Source organism: Rhincodon typus, chromosome 40 (assembly GCF_021869965.1).
Source record: "Rhincodon typus isolate 14 chromosome 40, sRhiTyp1.1, whole genome shotgun sequence".
Taxonomy (NCBI): domain Eukaryota; kingdom Metazoa; phylum Chordata; class Chondrichthyes; order Orectolobiformes; family Rhincodontidae; genus Rhincodon; species Rhincodon typus.
The window spans coordinates 2,939,333-2,960,079 of NC_063371.1; the positions used below are offsets into that span (position 1 = coordinate 2,939,333).

A 20,747-nucleotide genomic window follows, 5' to 3' on the forward strand; every position below is an offset into this window, starting at 1 on the left:
TCAAATGAGATCCTGAAGGTTGACACAGTTTCTGCTCAACCACTAAACCAGGAAGTGAATTTTTTTATCTATGACTCTTGAGATAAAGGAGTCTCTCCTGCTGTTGTTCACTGAGTACTGATAGTACAAAAGAACATTTAATAAAGAAATAATCTTTATTTAGTCTTAAATAATTTTATCTCATTGTAAATAACTTCACAAGGATTAGGATGAAACTTTGAACAAGCGCAGAATCAGATTTCAAAGCAACGTAAGAAGTAGCAAAAGCATAAATAAGGTGCAAAGTTAATAAACAGACAAACTTTTTAAACAGTAAACCATAAGCTCATTCAGGTCTAGGGGTGCTTTAACAGAAGTTAAATTGTCTAACTTCGATCAATGGAATATGCACTGGATTGAGAAATGGAAACCACCTGGTTTATCCAGTTCTGATGAAAGGTCACCAAATTGGCAAGTCAACTTTGTTCCTCACTTCACACCTGAATATTTCTAGCATCTTTTCTCATTATAGAACTGATTTCACTTATTCGGCCAACAGACACCTAGGAATAGAAAACGCACAAAGTAGTCAGTCAGTCTGACTGCATCAGCGTAGACAGGAACAGTTTTAGTTTCAAGCCCAGTATCTCTTGGGTAGATGCTTCATGAGTCAGTTGTTGGTTTGGTTTATTACTGTCAGGTTTACAGAGATACAGCAAAAAGTGTTGTCTTACATGCTTTACAGGCAGATTGTACTTTACAAGTGCATCAGGGTAACAGAACAGAGTGCAGAATACAACGTTACAGCTGTCAAGATGGTGCAGAGAGAGATCAACATTAATATTCAAGAAGTCCATTCAAAAGTTTGATACCAGTGGGGAAGAAGCTGTTCTTGATTCTGTTTGTACATGTATACCAACTTTCAGATCTTCTACCTGAAAGGAGGATGTACTGGCACTGGAGGGGGTGCAAAGGACGTTCACTAGGCTGATTCCGGAGTTGAGGGGGTTGGCTTATGAGGAGAGACTGAGTAGATTGGGATTATATTCATTGGAATTCAGAAGATTGAGGGGGGATCTTATAGAAACATATAAAATTATGAAGGGAATAGATAAGATAGATGTAGAGAGGATGTTTCCACTGGCAGGTGAAGCTAGGACAAGAGGGCATAGCCTCAAGATTAGAGGGAGCAGATTTAGGACTGAACTGAGAAGGAATTTCTTCACCCAGAGGGTTGTTAATCTATGGAATTCCTTGCCCAGTGAAGTAGCTGACGCTACTTCAGTAAATGTTTTTTAAAGAAAGGTAGATTTTTTTTGAACAATAAAGGAATTAAAGGATACGGTGAGAACGCGGGTAAATGGATCTGAATCCACGAAAGGATCAGCCATGATCTTATTGAATGGCGGAGCAGGCTCGACGGGCCAGACGGCCTACTCCTGCTCCTAGTTCTTATGTAAGAGTGTACACCTGGGGTGGGAGGGGACTTTGATTATGTTAGTTGCTTTCTCAATGCAGTGGGAAGCATAGATGAAGTAGATGGATGATAGGTTGGTTTGCGTGATGGACTGGGCTGAACTCATAATTCTCTGTAGTTTCTTGCTGGTTTAGTAAGAGCAATTACCATACCACACTGTGATACATCCAGATAGGATGCTTTCTATGGTACATATATCAAAGTCTATAAAAGTCTTTATGGACATGCCGAATTTCTTTGGCAGCCTGAGGAAGTAGAAGTATTGCTGTGCTTTCTTGACCATAGTGTCAACATGGATGGACCAGGGCAAATTGTTGGTGATTGTGACTCCCAGGAACTTGACACTCACGACCATCTCCATCTCAGCACCATTGATACAGACAGGGCGTGTCCTCCTCAACACTTCCGGAAGTCAATGACCAACTCCTTCATTTTGCTGACATTGATGGAAAGATTACCGTCTTTACACCATGCTGCTAAGCACTCTATTTCCTTCCTGTACTCTGTCTCATCATGGTTTGAGATCCAACCTATAATGGCTGTGTCTTTACAAATTTGTAAAAGGAGTTAGGGCAGAACTTGACCACCTAGTCATGTGTGTGTAAGGAGTATAGTAGGGCGCTGAGTATGCAGGGCATTGGTGTGAAGGAATATCATGGAGGAGGTATTGTTGCATCTCCTTACTGACTACTTGAACACTCCAACCCCACAGCAAAATTGGACAGCAAGGTGCCAAAGCTTGGTGCGGTACTGCTTCTGCAGACAAGTGCTGCGAAATTGATTCAGAGATAGTAAAGCTGTTTAACTAGATGCTGACTATACATTCCAGGGGTGATTCTCGATTAGAACATGGAAACCAGAACTCTGCTAGTTTTGAGAGAGTCTGGAATAACACCTTAAAAATCCATGGATCAATAAAGTTTAATAGAAGCAGGTAAAGCTACAGAAAGCAGATATAGAAGAGACCAAAGGCAGTATGGTTTGAGAAAATCAGGCAGGGAAAGATACAAGTCAAGTAAATGCTGGCAGTATAGATTTAAAAGCAGAGATCATGCATAGTGATTAAGACAATAAAGACATGTTGAGAAGATGGGTTTGAGTTCAAATCAAAAGGCCAAAAACATATCCTTTACCTGTACCTAAAATATTGCCTTTATTCATGATCTATGTAGTTTATGATATTTGGCACTGTAGACCATCTCTTCCTGTTTCAACACAGAATATATCACTGCCAAACCTTAAATCACCGCTCAACAAAGCAACAAATTATAAACTAGCAGAAGTGGGCCAACAGAATAATAGCATAAATCTCCACCTACAAATCTAGCGCACACACTGTCAGAACATAACTGAATACAATGCAGCAAAGTAAACCAGATGAAGGAAAACAAAATTGATGCTGATCCACTGCTCAGGCTATGCTAAACTCTATCACAGGATATTTTCATTTGTAAAAATTTAAGGTAGAGATAATCCACACACTGATTTTAACAAACCTAGGAAAAATTTCAATCATTTTACATGGAGGCACACTGAAACAAAAACACAAAAAAACATAAAGAAAGTATTATTCTGAACGAATTCTAATTGTGCACATACAACCTATCCACACAGGGTACATGCTCAACTTTGTATCCGAATGGACACAGAAATAAAGTACTTTCCAAAAAAATGGACAACAGTATAACAATTCATGTAAACTTTCTAAAATTTGATCAGTACAAAGCCAAGTGCAACAAATGTTGCCCAAATACTAACCTTTCACTCACTTCTAAAGGAAAATCTGACTACAGTATCCATAACCTTCGGGACCGTTATTTCAAATCAGAGACTGTTCATTTGATTAAAGAACAAAAACGTGAAACACGTGATCAGATATTTCTTTGATCAAACAGAACTAGATCAACTGCTGCAGTCACTCACTCCCAGGGAGGATAGTTTGTTTGAATTTTTAAGAAGTGCAGCTCCATGCTACCCTCCCTACATTCTAATCAATTAAAAACATGACCCTATAACTGAAGTTAAGCCAGACAATCTCCATGCTATACTCAGTTATCTGATGCCCAGTACTATTCACATCCATGTCAGGCAAAGACCATCTGCAACTCAAGAGAATCCAACCATCTCCCCATGACATTCAAAATCATTGCAATCACTGAATCCCAAACAGCAAAATGCAGGGATTACCATGACCAAGAAACTGAACTGCATCTGCTTGTATAAATAGAATAGCTACAAGAGCTGGTCAGAGGTGGGGAATACTGCGGCAAGTAACTCACCTCCTGAACCACCAAAACCTGCCCACCATCTACAAGGTACAAGTAAGGAGTGTAATGGAATACTTCCCACTTGTCTGGACACATGCTGCTTCAACAACAGTCAAGAAGCTCAACCCCATTTAGGATATAACATCCCGCTTCCACTTCGTATCGACCAACATATGGGTACTATAGTGCGTATATGTTGCTGCTTAAGGTGTGGATGGGGTTCCAATCAGCAATTGCTATGTCTTAGATGGTGTTGAACTTCAAGAGTATACTTGGAACAGCACTCATCGAAACAAGTGGAGAATATTCCACCTGACCGATGTTCCCACTCAGTCACCAACCACACAACAATCCAGAATATGTCAGGAGTGATTACTCAGACAGCGTGCAAACAACATTCCCTTCGAGGAATGTTCACATGGCAATTCTAAAGGCATTATGCAGTGTAACAAGCAGGCCATGCACAGCAAACAGAAGCTAGGAGAAAGTAATGATGCTGACTTCTGCCTCACAGATGTTGGAAAGCCTATGGGAAGTCACTTGGTGAGTATTCAGCCTCTGGCTTGTTCTTGCACTCAGTATTTAGTTGGTCCAGTTAGGTAAATGTTGATGCTGGGTTTAAACAATGATAATGCTGCTGTAAGTAAAGGAGGATATTATAAAAATACTTATCTTGCTGGAGGTGATCATTGAGTAACTGAGTGACATAAGCACAAATCGAAGCGACTTAAGAACATTGATCTGTGGAATTGTCAGAGCTCTTAACTAATGCAAAGTTTGTCATCTAATGACATGAAGACAGTAGTTAGTACAGAGAGACTAAAAGATGCAAACTGTACTTTGGTGATTTTCCCCCTCCCCATTACTTCCGAAACTCTCAGTGAAACACCCAGTTTTTAAAAAGACAGAATGCAATCTACAAATCAGCCATTCTTAGTGTTCTGAGAAGTAAATCTAGTGAGTGGTTCCATTCCTCAACAAAACGAACAAAAACATCACAAAAAGAAAAATAAATTTGCAAAGTATACATTTCTAACCAAAACCAAAGTAACACCTAGAGGGCCAAAACTACATCGAAAATATTTCATCCTGATATTAATTTGAGGGTTTGATGAAAAGATGTGTACTGCTATCCTGGAATTCTTCCCTGTCAGGCGACATTTTTCAGGAAGGTGCTCACAGATTGAAATATTGTAACAGTGAGTGTCTGTTCCTGCTGGAAAATGGTAAAATAAATAAGCAGTGTTGGCAAACAGGAGATTTGTTGAAAACTTAAAATCATGAGTGGTTTTCATCGTGCAAATAAAGAGAAACTACACTGAAATCAGACAGTGTAAAAATAGATGAATGGCAAAAGAAACAAGAGGTACTTGTGAAAAAAAAACAAAAAGGTTATGGGCAAGGAACATGGTGTGGGATTAATTTGTATTATTTCATGAAGGGCCAGACCAGGTACAACGAGATGAATAACCTCAATTTGTGCTGTACCATTCCAAAATTTTTGGAAAAAATGTTCCTAACTTTTGCCACAAATTCTCCTTTGGTCACACTAGACTTGCTCATGATCCTTATCGATCACATTCATGAACAGTAAAAAAGATTAGAATTCACAATGACTCAAGTTTCACCAGAACTTCTCAAAAAAGTACTTCTTTAACATAGCAGAAGAGTAAATAGATCTCAATTGTGCAGAATATACAAGAGATTTAACGCCGTTTTCGTTATCATGCAAAAGTGGGATTAAGCATTTTGCAAAGAGAATTTCTAGCAGCTGTGACAAAATTCAAGAAGCTAGCCAAAAAAAAGTCAGGATTTTCAGAGTTTGAGCTAAGAACAGAAAATGAGATGTTGTTACGCTCCACAGATCAAGATATTTAGATTTCATATGACAGATGAAGGAAAATTGCCTCATTTTGGCATCTTACTCCTAAAGCACAGCAACTAAAATCCAGCAGAAAAAAATCTAAAACCCTTGGCTCGCATTGCCTCAGATGTCAAGTGAAAGCTATTTAAAACTACTGAAGTTAAACTATTGTGATTCTCATGAGTAAGAGCAACTGCACTAGCATTTATCAGTAACTGCACTATTTCAGTTTAAGGACACCACAGCAATGCTGAAATATCAAAGCTCCCACTTTTGCCAAATGGTAAGAGATCGCTGACACTGCCATACAAACTCCCCCACCAAAATTCTGAACATAAACATGACAAAACATTGAATTTTACAACAACTTTATCTTCACTCTATTGAAGGTAAGACCGTGATACGGTACGACTGCACAGGTAGTGGCAGGCCTCCAGTAGCTCACCCAAATAACGACCTTTCCCACAAGAACTTGAACAGTGTGTTCTGGCTGACTATTTAGCTACAACAAACTTATTTCGTTCTCACCTGGCACTTTCATTTTACACACGGATCATTCAACAGGGATCACTCCTCTCTAGCATTTACCGTTTTGCTAGCACTGCAGGAACCAAGTGTGATCAATTATCTTTGTCAGCATAGCAACGGAGTTATGGAGCCTCCATCGCCAATTCTTGAGCATTAAACAGAGAGGAGACAGACTGCAGATAGGAGACAACAAGGTGCAGGGCTGGATGAACACAGCAGGCCAAGCAGCATCATAGGAGCAGAGAGGCTGACGTTTCGGGCCTAGACCCTTCATCAGAAAAGGGGGAGGGGAAGGGGGTTTTGAAATAAATAGGGAGAGAGTGGGAGGCGGATAGAAGAGGGATAGAGGAGAGGATAGGTGGAGAGGAAACAAACAGGTCGAAGAGGCGGGGATGGGGCCAGGAAAGGTGAGTGTAGGTAGGGAGTTAGGAAGGGGATAGGTCAGTCCAGGGAGGACGGACAGGTCAAGGGGGCGGGATGAGGTTGGTCGGTAGGAGATGGAGGTGCGGCTTGAGGTGGGAGGAGGGGATAGGTGGGAGGAAGAACAGGTTAGGGAGGCAGGGACGAGCTGGACTGGTTTTGGGATGCGGTAGGGGGAGGGGAGATTTTGAAACTTGTGAAATCCACATTGATACCATTGGGCTGCAGGGTTCCCAAGCGGAATATGAGTTGCTGTTCCTGCAACCTTCGGGTGGCATCGTTGTGGCACTGCAGGAGGCCCAGGATGGACATGTCGTCTGAGGAATGGGAGGGGGAGTTGAAATGGTTCGCGACTGGGAGGTGCAGTTGTTTGTTGCGAACCGAGCGTAAGTGTTCTGCAAAGCGGTCCCCGAGTCTCCGCTTGGTTTCCCCGATGTAGAGGAAGCCACACCGGGTACAGCGGATGCAGTATACCACATTGGCAGATGTGCAGGTGAACATCTGCTTGATGTGGAAAGTCTTCTTGGGGCCTGGGATGGGGGTGAGGGAGGAGGTATGGGGGCAGGTGTAGCACTTCCTGCGGTTGCAGGGAAAAGTGCCGGGTGTGGTGGAGCTGGAGGGGAGTGTGGAGCGGACAAGGGAGTCACGGAGAGAGTTGTCCCTCCGGAAAGCAGATAAAGGTGGGGAGGGAAAGATGTCTTTGGTGGTGGGGTCGGATTGCAGATGGCGGAAGTGTCAGAGGATGATGCGTTGGATCCGGAGGTTGGTGGGGTGGTACGTGAGGACGAGGGGGATTCTTTTTTGGTTTTTATTGCGTGGACGGGGTGTGAGGGATGAGGTGCGGGAGATGTGGGAGACACGGTTGAGGGCGTTCTCGACCACCGAGGAGGGGAAGTTACGGTCCTTGAAAAACGAGGACAACTGAGATGTACGGGAGTGGAATGCCTCATCCTGGGAGCAGATGCGGCGGAGGCGAAGGAATTGGGAATAGGGGATAGCATTTTTGCAGGAAGGTGGGTGGGATCTTCCATTGGATTTGCTAAAGGATTCCCATGCTCCTACGTTTTCTTCAAGTTAAAATGCGGCCAAGCTAAAATGTAAACAGTTGCCCTTCACAGCAATTTCAGCTTTAGCAAATTCACCACAAACAATGCCAAATTAACATGTGTTGATCCTCTTAGAAAGCTACAGTGTTACATTGACTGCCATTTTTCATATTACGACTGTGCTCAACTAAGATTACATTTTGTTTCATTTATTATACCCTTTAAACTACCAGGAGTGGTGTACAAAATTACACAGATATCATGGCCATGTTGACAACATGCTTTGGAAGATAAGTGATAAAACTGTTACAATTTTAACTAATTGAGTGAAAATCTTTCACAGAGTATACTCAAGTTGAGCAACTTAAAAAGCTGTTCTTTTCCTTTGGATTTCTTTACAGTACTTCTGTTCAAGGCAAGCAATGTTTAGCAACAGTTTATAAACAAAAAAAATAGCCATGATTGGCATGTCTAATTGGCATTTTCTGTGTAAAAGTCTCAACAATCACTGGAAAATAGTTTCAATAAGAACATCCAAATGCTATGTAAAGAAATTTTATTTTCTTAGGAGAGACTGGGAAATTAACTGTTTCTCCAGTTTACTGAATGAGAACACTGTTCTTAACAGAAGTCCCATCAGAGACTTGGGATCTGACAAGGAGGAGGAAACAGGGAAGGAGAATAGAGGGCAGCAACATTAATTCTATATTGGAGACAGAACAATGATCCGGTTGAATATCCCTAAAATCCTAAACCCACACAATTTAGCTAAGCCTTTGGAGATCAGTTCCTTCCGACTCAAGAGTGCAGCATCAATGAGAGCACTACACTTCCTTTACAGTTTTTGGCAAGGGATTTCATGATTATTGTGTGAAATTCATTTTATATTTCCCTGCATACTCTATGCTGTAGAGAGTAAACACAGGAGGTTAAACTGTAGTTCATCAGTTCAGTCTTACCACTTACTTGAAGAACCATACCTATTCAACTGTGGAATTAAACTTGGATCACTCCCTATTTTAATTCCATATTAATCTTACATAATTAAAATAACCAAATAGGATGAAAACATACGAGTAAAAATGGAAAACATGAATAAGAAGGTAACATTCCCAGAACAAGCTCCCAGCTGTTGATTTCAGAAAGACTGCGGAGAATCCAGAGCTAACAAACTGAAAAAGAACTGGTGTATACATGCCTTTCATAACCATAGGACTTCCCAAAGCACTTGACAACCAAGGTAGTATTTGTGAAGTGTACATTACTGTTGGAATGCTAAAAGGCAATGTAACTGCATTATTAAACAAGTACACCTGAACACATTGAAATCGGTTGGTCCAATGTAGCACCTATCAACTGGGAACAGTGTGACTAAGATGAAATAATGAGGAGCAGCTTAATGTCATAACAGATGCAGTTTGCTATCATGCAATCACAAGGGAAGGCATGCTCTGTGGCTGCAGTAACAAAACAGGTTCTAACATGCAAGAATTACACTAAAGGTAAAAGCTAAGAACAGTGGAACCATGTATGGGAAAAATTAAATGTAAGTGCACACAAGAGGAAAGTTGTGTAGCATTTACATACAACCTTATTGTGACTACTGTCCGCACAAGGTTTTTAAAAAACAGAAGTAACCTTTCAAATCAGGCTGTCACCAAAAAAAAAGCACTGTCACGAAGAATTTAACAAAGTACGCACCAGATAGGTGAACTTCTCACAACGTGCACTTAAAATGTTTTAAAAACACTAAGCAACTATTGATTTGGTTCTTTTGAGGTTGTATATCTAGAAAATTCTTTCAGTGATAGAATAGCAAACTGCTGGTGGTAGAAGCAACTTGTGATGAATTAACTGCTCCGAACAGTGAAAGGCCTTGAGTGAAATTTTTCTTGTGCATTGCTGCTGATATGCTAAGTCAAGTGTACAACAGTAGGTTCACAATGTGCTATTTTTTGTCTCAGGTTATATTGTTTTTAACTGCTCAGCTCACTTTCCTCCAAAAAGAATTGCAATCATAAGTGAAGACTAAGAGAAATCTCACAGCTTGTAATGAAATCATTCCTTCAAAATCTCAAAGTGGCAAGACCTCAAATTAAATCTGAAATATTCTCCATTGGATGTCAAAACTTGCCAATACCACCAAATAAACAAAATAATAACAATTTAATTTTTGCAAGATTTGTACTATTTTTAGTTGCTTCTGTAGAATATCAAACAGGATCACCAGCAGGTAAAAGTGCAGTCACTTTCTATCCTCCCTTTTCATTCCAGGGAAAATTGTAAATGCAGGGCACTGTATGTATCATACAACTTGTCAGATATTTTTATCCTCTCCCTTGACACCTTGTCTAAGTGCCCGATTACAAAGGGACCAGTTCAACTTTAGTTGTAATAGATGTATTATATGCATGTACTCAAAGACTGAAAACCTACATGTGTTGAGAATGTTTTTGATTTTTAAACTGGAAATTACTTGTCTTAAAATCCAACTGGTCCAGCAGTGGCAAACAAATCATTAGATTCTCAAATTCACAGTGATCATCATCTTAAACTCTCAAATCTAAGACACGAGAGGGAGGGAGGAGGGAGGAGGGAGGAGGGAGGATAGTTACTTCTGTTATGGACAACGAGGCATGCCTTCCTACACTGTAGTCTTCCCAGACAAGTGACCCTCAAAGGAAGGAATTTTTAAAAAACCAGATGATACAACAAAACACTAAGAGCTTCTTACAAATCCCTCAAACTCGGGTATAGTTATTGTGCTATCTGCCCTTAAATTCAATATAATTCAAATATAATCCATTGTACTGAATGCCCAAATACATAACTCAGCATCAAGGCTTTATTCCAAAAGATTAAAAACAGAAAATGTTCAAACTGACATGTAACATCATAATAATTATTAATTCAAACATAAAAATCACTTAAGATGACTAAGCAACAACTGTTTTTTCCCCTGACATATTACAGTCACATTTTAACTCTTTTTGGTAAACCTTAATTTGCATCATCCACTGGAACTCCGCAAGTGCGTGGGAGGGAACAGGCACCCATCATGTCTATAATGTAAAGTAGAGTTTTAAAGATACGAAAGGAGCAACTTGGGGTTCTTAGACCCACATGAAACATGGATGTGGGAAGAGGAGGAAAAAAAATGTTTGGTCTTCCTCAACTCCCAGTTTGAGACTTGCTGTATGTGCATTGTGAAGATATAGGAGCAGAATTAAGCCACAGGGCCCACTGAGTCTGCTCTACCATTGATCATGGCTAATACGTTTCTCAACCCCATTCTCCTGCCATTTACCCCTCCCCCTCCATCCATTGATCCCCTTACTAATCAAGGATCTATCTCTGTCTTAAACACACTCAATTGTTGGCCTCGACAGATTTACAAGCTTCTGGCTGAAGAGGCTATTCCTCACCGCAGTTCTGAAGAGGAGAAAAAAGGAACATCAATGAGGGTTTAAAGTGGAGGTTAAAAGAATGTGAATGAATGTTTTATTAAAGAAAAGTCAATTGGGCTCACAAAACATACACAAGGCTGAGGGTTTATCGGTGTGTGCGCGCGTCAAAGGCAAATCTTTCCACCTGGGGAAGGGGGAAGAAAAGAGAGGGAAGGACTTTCTCTTGAGCAAGAGAGGCAGATTCTGGTGAGGGGAAAGTGGGCCTCGGCTAAACATGGAAGGCTGTCCCTCAACGTCGAAAGCAAAAACAAAAGTACCCATGGAGTCAAGAGAATAATCGGCCGAATGAGGGAAACTGAACTGCTTTTTCTTTCGGCGTGCAGGAAGGGAAAAAACATAACAGGCGAGATAGGGAAAGGGGACGGGAAAAGGAAAAGACCCGATATAAAGCCCGGGGATCACATTCCACCCCCACCCCGGCTGCCTGTTTGGGCAGGGGTTTGGAGAAAACTGTGTGTAGGCCGCAGCCTCGGCCTTTCCTACTCACAGGGTCCTCGGCTGCCCGTCGTCCTCCATCATCATGGCGGGAGCGTCGCTCAGGCTCGGAATTTTTTTTGGCTCTCGTTTGGTTTTATTTCGACAATGGCGACCGAACGAAGCCAAAGAGAAAGTGGTGAGGGGGCAGGGGTTGTCGTCTGGTCTGGTCCGAGCCGGGGCTCAGGGAGGGAAAGGGAGTTGGGGGGGGGGAAAAGGGGGAAATAACTCCACAGACACCCCGACAGTGAGAGAAAATGGCCGCCCGCCGCACTGCGCTTGCGCCCGGGCCTCCCACCCACCCTCAGCGCGCAGACGCAAGACCGAGCCGGCCTCCAACTACACCCCCACTGTGCGCAGGCGCATGAGCGGTTCCGGCGCCAACAACGTCCCTCAGTACGCTGGCGCAGAACCGGACCTGGCACGACAACCCGGACCCGTGAGGGACCGCTCTCCGACGCCGGCTAACCTCCTCAGTGCGCACGCGCACATCCGGACCCGGCGCCACCCCTCCTCAGTGCGCAAACTCAAAAGGTGTAGAACTATTTACTCCTTCACCTACCCAACTTTCAATTTAAGGCGCAAACTTTTCTCCAAAGTTTCTAGCTCTCTGATTAAAACTGTCTCCTGACCAGGATTTTATGTCTTCTTTTTAACTTCCACTTTTACTCATATGCTAACAGCAGAGCAACCTAGATTGCTTTATGTTTCTTTTCAAATATTACCTGTTCTCTGCCAACAAATGCATTTCATTCGAAATAAGTTTTACATTGTGGTCATAAGAATATTCCTAAGATTTTTTTTAAAATGCTGAACAGTTTGTTTTAAATATATCCGTGCCTATGTTTGTTATTAAACATATTTATGAATTAATTTCATTTGATCTCAAGAAGCTCCATGGCCCGTTTCATTGATACACATCCACAAACATCCACTCGCTCCACCACCGCTGTTCAGTAGCAGCAGTGTGTGTACCATTTACAAGATGCACTGCAGTAACTCATCAAGGCTCCTTAGCACCTTCCAAACCCACAACTACTGCCATTTAGAAGGACTAGAGCAGCAAATACACGCAAGTTTCTCTCCAAGTCAGTCACCATCCTGACTTGGAAATATATCGCCAATTCCTTCAGTGTCTCTGGGTCAAAATCCTGAAACTCCCTCTCTGTGGGTCTATCTACAGCACGAGGATAGCAGAGATTCAAGAAGGCAGCTCACAACTAGGAATGGGCAATTAATGCTGGCCCAGTCAGCGACAGCCGTACCCCAAGAGTGAATAAAAAATGTTTTTAATCCTGCACGGCATATGCATGAATATACATGTGTGTGCATATATGTACACCAAGAAATTCATTTAATTAAAATTAGTTTCACTTTGAACAAATAAATGGATTTTTAAAAATCTTTCACAGGTTGTGTTTCATATGCCAATGCATATATCAAATATATACAATATTTCTAACCTCATTTTGATCCATATGGAGGTATTTTTGTAAATCATTATAATTTCTTTCAGGAGATGTCAGTGTCACTGGCCAGGCCAGCATGTGTTTCCAATCCCCAATTTGCTCTTGAGAAAGTAATGGTGAGCTATGAATCTTGAACTGCTGCAATCCAGCTGGTGTGGTTAGATCTGCAATGCTGTTGGAAAGGGAGTTCCAGTGCATTGACCCACTAACAGTGAACCGACAGCGACATAGTCCCAAGCCAGGATGATGCATTGCACGGAAGGGAACTTGTAGGAGGTGGTGCTCGCTTAGATCTTTTGCCCTCGTCCTTCTAGATGGAAGTGGTCATGAGTTTGTAAGGTGCTGTCTAAGGAGCCTTGGATGAATTACTGCACTGCATCTTGGAGATGGTACACACAGCTGCTACTGAGCATCAGTGGTGGAGGGAATGGTTATTTGTGGGTGTGGTGCTAAACAAGCAAGCTGCTTTGACCTTGATGGTGTTCAGGTTCTTGACATTTTGTTGGAACCACATAAAAATATATTGATTGATTAATTGATTTATTGTCATGTGTATCAAAATACAGTGAAAAGCTTTGCCAATGAGCAGTACAGGCAGATGACAGTAAGCAAAGGATGTACAAGTCAAAAAGACTTGGACAGAGATATATAGATTACACTGCACAGGATATGTGCTAGGCGAGATCAACATCATCAAGATCAGCATTATTTAAGGCTAGAGAGTCCATTCATCAGTCTGTTAATGGCCAGAAAGAAGCTGTTCTTGAACCTGCTGGTGAATGTGTTCAGGCTTCTGTACCTTCTGCCTGACGGAAGAGGTTGCAGATGATCATTACCAGAGTGCAAAGGGTCTTTGATGCCTTTCCGTGGCAGCGAGCCATGTAAATGGAGACCATGGATGGAAGGTTGGCTTCCGTGATCGTCTGGGCTGTGCACACCACCTTCTGTAGTTTCTTACGGTCCTGGGCAGAACAGTTGCCGTACCAAGCCGTTATGCACCCAGACAGTATGCTGCAACGGTGCATCAGTATAGAAGTTTGTAAGAGTCCCTTTGGACATGCCAAATTTCCTGATCCACCCGAGGAAGAAGAGGCGTTGTTGTGCCTTCACATCTACGTCCAGAATCCAGGACAGGTTGTTGGTTATCATCACTCCGAGGGACTTGATGCTCTTCATCCTATCAACCCCAGTTGCACTGATGTTTTCCTTCTTTCTTTCTGAAATCAATGATCAGTTCTTTAGCTTTGCTGACGTTGAGAGACAGATTGTTTTCATTGCATCACGTCACCAAGCCCCTTATCTTCCTAAAGATATTTATAAAAAGAAATGTCTAGAAAAAAAAACTATACATGCAGAAAGGTACATTTGAATCTAAATATGTATAGGTAAATTTTATTTCAAATATGTAATTTATATTTAGAAATAAATACATTTCACATGAATAGAAAAACACAGTAAACAAAAACAGAAATAAATATGTAAAGGGAGAAACATGTTCAAATTCATGGGATATTGGCACCAGTACTGGGGAAGCAGGGAGTTGTTCCATTGGTATGGGCTCCATCTGAATCATGCTGGGACCAGAGTCCTGATGAACCACATAACTAGGGCTTTAAACTAAAGGAGGGAAGTGGGTTCAGTTGCATGAAAAATTATGAAAAAATGTTAAAGGGGGAGGGCTCAGCAGATGTTACGAAAGCTTCCAGAACAAGTAATAGGACAAAGTGTATGGAAAGGGTCAGGAATCTAACTTCAGACACAGCAGTTGAGGGGCAACTGTCAGGAGGGGGCTGTCAATACAGGACTGAGGGTGTCATACATATAAATACACAGTACACAAAACAAGATGGATGAGTTTGTAGCACAGATTGAAATTGGCAGCTACAATGTTGTAGGTATTACAGAGATGTGGCTGCAAGGGAATCAGGTCTGGGAACTAAAATATCCAAGGATACACGTCCTATCGAAAATATTGTGAGCAGTTTTGGGCCCTGTATCTAAGGAAGGATGCGCTGGCACTGAAGGGAGTCAAGAGGAAGTTTACAAGAATGATCCCAGGGATAAAGGGTTTGTCATATGAGGAGTGAGTGAGGACTCTGGGTCTGTACTCGATGGAGTTTTAGAAGGATGAGGATGGATCTAATTGAAACTTACAGAATACTGACAGGCCTAGAGAGTGTGGACAGGGAGAAGATGTTTCCACTCAGTAGGAGAGACTAGGACCCGACGGCACAACCTCAGCGTGAAGGGACGGCCCTTTAGAACTGAGATGAGGAGGAATTTCTTCAGCCAGAGGGAGGTGAATCTGTGGAACCCCCTGCAGAGGGCAGTGGGGGCCAAGTCATTGAGTGTATTTAAGACAGAGCCACGTAGGTTCATGGTGAGTGAGGGGGTCAAGGGTTATGAGGAGAAGGCGGAGAATGGGGTTGAGAAAGATATCAGCTGTGATCAAATGGTGGAGCATGACTCGATTGGCTGAATGGTTTAATTCTACTCCTACGGTCTAAATATATATCAAATCACAATACAGTAAATGTCTCGAAATAACTCTTTTATCTCCTAGATTTGTCTTGGTGTGCTGAACATTTATTTCTCTTCGTGCTTAAGGAATGTATACAACCTTTTATCAATAGTCTGCGTTCATTTATGGAATGCATAAACAGTTTATTTTTGAGAGATGGTCTCAATGGCGCCGAACGAATGTATCTTTTAAAGTCACAGATCCTTTCAAAAGAAATCCAAAGCAGTCCGTCAGGCAAGAAAGCCGCAACGGCGCAAATGGAGGCCGTTCGGCCCGAAGCGTCTAGCCTGGCAAACAAGCTCGATCTCCTTCCTCCAGCAATCCCCTTACCCAACCCTCGCTTATTTTAACACGGCAATTTTACTTTCTTTAAGGGGTTAGTTTCTCCACTACACTGTACCTTTCGAGCGGCGGGCCGTACTATCTTTCCATTCTGATCAGCCACCCAGACGCCTTGCAAAGGTAAAAGTTTTGAATGGATGTGTGTGCGTGCGTGCAGTTTTGCAGACGAGAAAATGCTGCGCCGGAATCTTTATGAGCAGCAAATAAAAGTCACTTACAACGGGGTAGATGGGCGAGAGCGTGGCGGAATTTAATTGCAATATTTAACGTAGATACTCCCTTTCCGACAGCAAGTATCAAAAAGTTGCTCTTCGTCAATCGTTTCGCTGCCAAAAGAGTCCGTGCGCCGCCCGGGAATCGAACCCGGGTCGCAAGAATGGGAATCTTGCATGATACCACTACACCAGCGGCGCTTGACACCTCGTAATCTCAGAGACCAGCCTATGGTGTGGTAATAGGTCTCAAATATTGAGGTCTACCCTCACATTTTGTTATGAGGGTCACGTTCTTTCTCCTTCGCAATTTTCACCGTTTTATAACTCATCTGTAAATGATAACACCATTGTGTGGAACTGCGTTTTTGTTTTTGGCTTCTAGGGTTTTGAAGTTGGGCTGCTTGTTTTTTAAAATCAGGTTAATTTTCTTTTCATTTTGCCCACCGCTTCAGTTCCTAGGGTCGTTCTTCAATTCAGAGTCCACAGCACGAAAACAGGCCCCTCAGTCCATAGTCCCAACTGAACTAGTCCCATCTGCCTGCGCTCGGCCCATATCCCTCCAAACCTTTCCTGTCCATGTACTTTATCCAAATGTCTTTTAAATGTTGTGACTGTACCCACTTCCACCGCTTTGTCTGGAAGTTCATTCCACACAATGACAGAGCGTGCTTAAAATCCGTGTTCATACAGGCCACAAGGCAGATTCAGGTTTAACCTATAGCCAGTATGGACAGGCCCAATGATTCGAACCAGCCATTCAAACAGGTCTGGGAATTATCTGTCCATCCCTCAACACAGAGAGATTGGAGATAGTAGGAACTGCTGATGCTGGAGAATCTGTGATAACAAGGTGTGGAGCTGGATGAACACAGCAGGCCAAGCAGCATCAGAGGAGCAGGAAGGCCGACATTTCAGATCTGGACCCTTCTTCAGAAATGGGGGAGGGGAAGGGGGTTCTGAAATAATTGGAGAGAGAGAGGGAGGCAGATGCAAGATGGATAAAGGAGCAGATACATGGAGAGGAGATGGACAGGTCAAAGAGGCTCCATGTCCATCCTGGGCCTCCTCCAGTGTCACAACGATGCCACCCGAAGGTTGCAGGAACAGCAACTCATATTTCGCTTGGGAACCCTGCAGCCCAATGGTCTCAATGTGGACTTCACAAGCTTCAAAATCTCCCCTCCCCCGACTGCATCCCAAAACCAGCCCAGCTTGTCCCCGCCTCCCTAACCTGTCCGTCCTTTCTCCCACTTATCCACTCCTCCCACCTCAACCCCCACCCCCCACCTCCTTGACTGACCTGCCCCATATTAACTCCCCGCCTACACTCACCTTTACTGGCTCCATCCCCGCCTCCTTGACCTGTCCATCTCCTCTCCACCTATCTGCTCCTTTATCCACCTTCCATCCACCTCCCCCTCCTCTCTCTCTATTTATTTCAGAATCCCCTTTCCCTCCCCCTTTCTGAAGAAGGGTCCAGACTCGAAACGTCAGCTTTCCTGCTCCTCTGATGCTACTGGCCTGCTGTGTTCATCCAGATCTACGCCTTGTTATCTCAGAGAGATCTAACTTGTGGAGGTGAAAGCTGCAATGATTGGTTGTTAAGGGAGTTACATTTTTAGAAGGAGGATTTCCTGATGTTCAGGTGCGTACCCCTGCAGCATCAACCCTGTTTCTCTCTGCTCACACCATTTTACACAGTTCCATCAAATTCTCTAGTGCTTAACTTTCAGAGAATCTTTTCCAACTTTCTTCTAACTTGTGGAGTGAGGGAACAAGCTTTTGCCAACACCCCCTCCTTCTCCATTCATTCCACAGCTTTGAATATTTCCTCTTCAGATTGAGAGGCAAGAACTGAATAGAGTCACAGAGTACTACAGCACAGAAGGAGGCCCTTCGGCTAATCGTGTCCATAGCGGTCATTATGCACCTATCTATTCTAATCCCATTTCCCAGCACTTGTGTTTCAAGTGTTCAGCTCAATACTTCTTAAATATACACCACTGACCGGGACACCTCTTTAATCTTGCAGATTGTGCTGATCTGCCCTTGGCATCAGAGGAGAAATGGCTTGTGGGTGAACTGCAGCTCTTGAGCACTAGAGTTCAGAGGCCTCAGGTGAAGCATCAGCAAAGCTGCCTCCCTGCAGCTCAGCCACTGACAGCTCAGGGGGAACCAGAGACAGAGAGAGAGTGTGAGAGAGTGGGAGGGAGCACCTCACTGTGGCAGCCCAGGCTGCTGGCACCTGGAAGACCATCAGAGACCAGGCATCAGTCCCCAGGCAGGAGACGACCCTGCAGTGTTGGCAGTCAGGGACGTGGATACACAACTGCACAGGGAGGATTAAAGGGAGGAGTGGCCCTGAAATTGCAATCATGCAGTGAATCCATCTGAACCTTCCGTCTGCCTCCATGGACAGGTTGGCACTGCCACAGTGTGCCAGCTTCGGCATCCTCAGGGTCTGCTGCACACTCCACCGCCCTAACCATTGGTCCCCAGGACCAAGGTCATAACGACAAGGGGGCAGAATACCTTGACCCAAGTCCAGGTGCCCCCTCTTCACGAGGAGGCAGGGCAGTGCCAGGATGCTACCCAGTCAGAGGAGGAACCACACACAGTTTCAGTTGGGCCCTCCACAACTTCCTGAGCCTTGGAGGTCCAAGCAGGTTGAGGCAAGAAGACCCTCAGAAAGTCAGGTCTAGGCGCAACCCCACCAACCTCCACTCCTCCCCTGGCCTGGCATGGGGTCTCCCCATCACACCTCCAGGGCCAATGGGCTCCACCTCCAGGCCCAGCTGCAGAACCAGGGGGTGCACTGACACCTTGTGGCATGGAGCCAGAGAGGGAGAGGAAAATGTATCGAGGGCACTTTGGTGGCATGGGCTGTTTCTGTTTTGTAAATATCATTGGTGCCATAAATGTTAATCTACCTCCTTCAAAAGTATCAAATAGAACCTATTTTCCAATACCTTTCAGTCCTGAAGAAGTCATACTGCACCTGGAACGTTAACTCTGTTTTTCTCTCTCTCTCCACAGATTCTGCCAGACCTGTTGAGTTTCTCCAGCATTCTCTGTGCTTGTTACAGTCAGAGCCCTTATCGCTTAATGTTTGATTCAATTCATGCAGATCATTGAGAAATGTACCTCCATACAAAGGACCTGAATTTGATATATTATATCTACTGATTTGGGTGACAGGCAGAATGTCATTTTTTTTTTTTGGCTTGACTGCTCAATCTCTCTTCATTCCATCTCTGGAATCAATCTTGCGAGCCTCCTCTGCACTGTCTCCAATGCAACCACATCCCTCCTCAAGTAAACTGTACACAATACTCCAGGTGTAGACTCACTAATGCCTTGCACAGTAGCAGTAACACTGTCCTACTTATACACTCTATTTCTTTAGCAATAAATGCCAACATTCCATTTGAATATAAGAAACAGGAGCGAGAGTAGACTATCTGGCCCCCTCGAGCCTGCTTTGCCATTCAATACGGGCATGGCTGATCTTTTCCTGGACTCAGCTCCACTTACTCACCCGCTCACCATAATCCTTAATTCCTTAACTGTTCAAAAATCTATCTACCTTTGTCTTAAAAACATTCAGCGAGGTAGCCTCAACTGCTTCACTGGGTAGGGAATTCCACAGATTCACAACCCTTTGGTTGAAGATGTTCCTCCTCAACTCAGTCCTAAATCTGCTCCCCTTTATTTTGAGGCTATGCTCCCTCGTTCTAGTTTCACCTACCAGTGGGAATGACCTTCTTGCTGCTATTTTATCTATTCCCTTTTTATTTTATATGTTTCTATAAGATCATCCCCCCTCATTCTTCTAAATTCCAATGAGTATAGTACCAGTCTACTCAGTCTCTCCTCATAAGCCAACCCTCTCAATTCTAGAATCAACCTAGTGAACCTCCTCTGCACCCGCTTCGGTCCCAGTACGTCCTTTCTCAAGTAAGGAGACCAAAACTGTATACAGTCCTCCAGGTGTGGCCACACCAGCACCTTATACAGCTGTAGCATCACCTCCCTAGTTTTTGCCTTCCTTGTTACTTGTTTCTCAAACATTTGAGATACCTTACCCTTCCAGAGTGATCGGGGCATGTTTCATGACCAAGGGCCATCTCCTTATTGCCTTCCGTACAGCGGATCTGATCAGGGTTACCATTACCCGACAGGATGGTTTTTAATGTGCCGTATTTCAGCAGGGTGAACCAATGGCTTTAGCCCTATTTACAAATTTGGCTGTAAATCTAATTGTATAATGTATAGGACTGTCGGAATCCCGGTGTGTATACTGACCAGTGAGGGTAGTTTTACGGTACACAATCATAGAGAAGCTCCCGGCCAAATCCTCATCTGGGACACTGAAGAAAGCGAACTCTTCCATTTCAAACACGAATTTGTGAGCCGGATACAGCCCGTTAAGACATGCAAGGAAATAATTACACACAGCTAACAGATTCAAGTATCGCAAATATTTCATCTACGTGTTAGAAATATGCAACCCCTCTGCCAATCAGAGTCTACATATTGACCAATCAGCATTCTCCCCTCATGCAGTACAAATGCTGATTTCACCCCTTGAATTGGGAATTCTTGCAAAGTGTCCTGATGAGCACAAGAGGGAAATCTTTGACACAAATTCTTTCTCGGCAAGGCTGGGTGAAATTGA

General features: G+C 43.3%; 1 protein-coding gene and 1 non-coding gene across 2 annotated transcripts in view; both read right to left on the bottom strand.

The window, feature by feature from the left end:
• tia1 (TIA1 cytotoxic granule-associated RNA binding protein) overlaps positions 1 to 11,813 on the bottom strand; it is a 39,976-nt gene extending 28,163 nt beyond the window's left edge. Inside the window, exon 1 of the mRNA XM_020536454.2 lies at positions 11,536 to 11,813. Coding sequence (XP_020392043.1) covers positions 11,536 to 11,570 — 35 coding nt within the window. The 5' untranslated portion in view covers positions 11,571 to 11,813. The remainder of the gene's footprint in view (positions 1 to 11,535) is intronic.
• Positions 11,814 to 16,196: 4,383 nt separating this feature from the next.
• On the bottom strand, positions 16,197 to 16,267 carry trnag-ccc. The gene has a single exon. It is a non-coding gene; the product is annotated as a tRNA-Gly (tRNA).
• Positions 16,268 to 20,747: the final 4,480 nt, after the last annotated feature.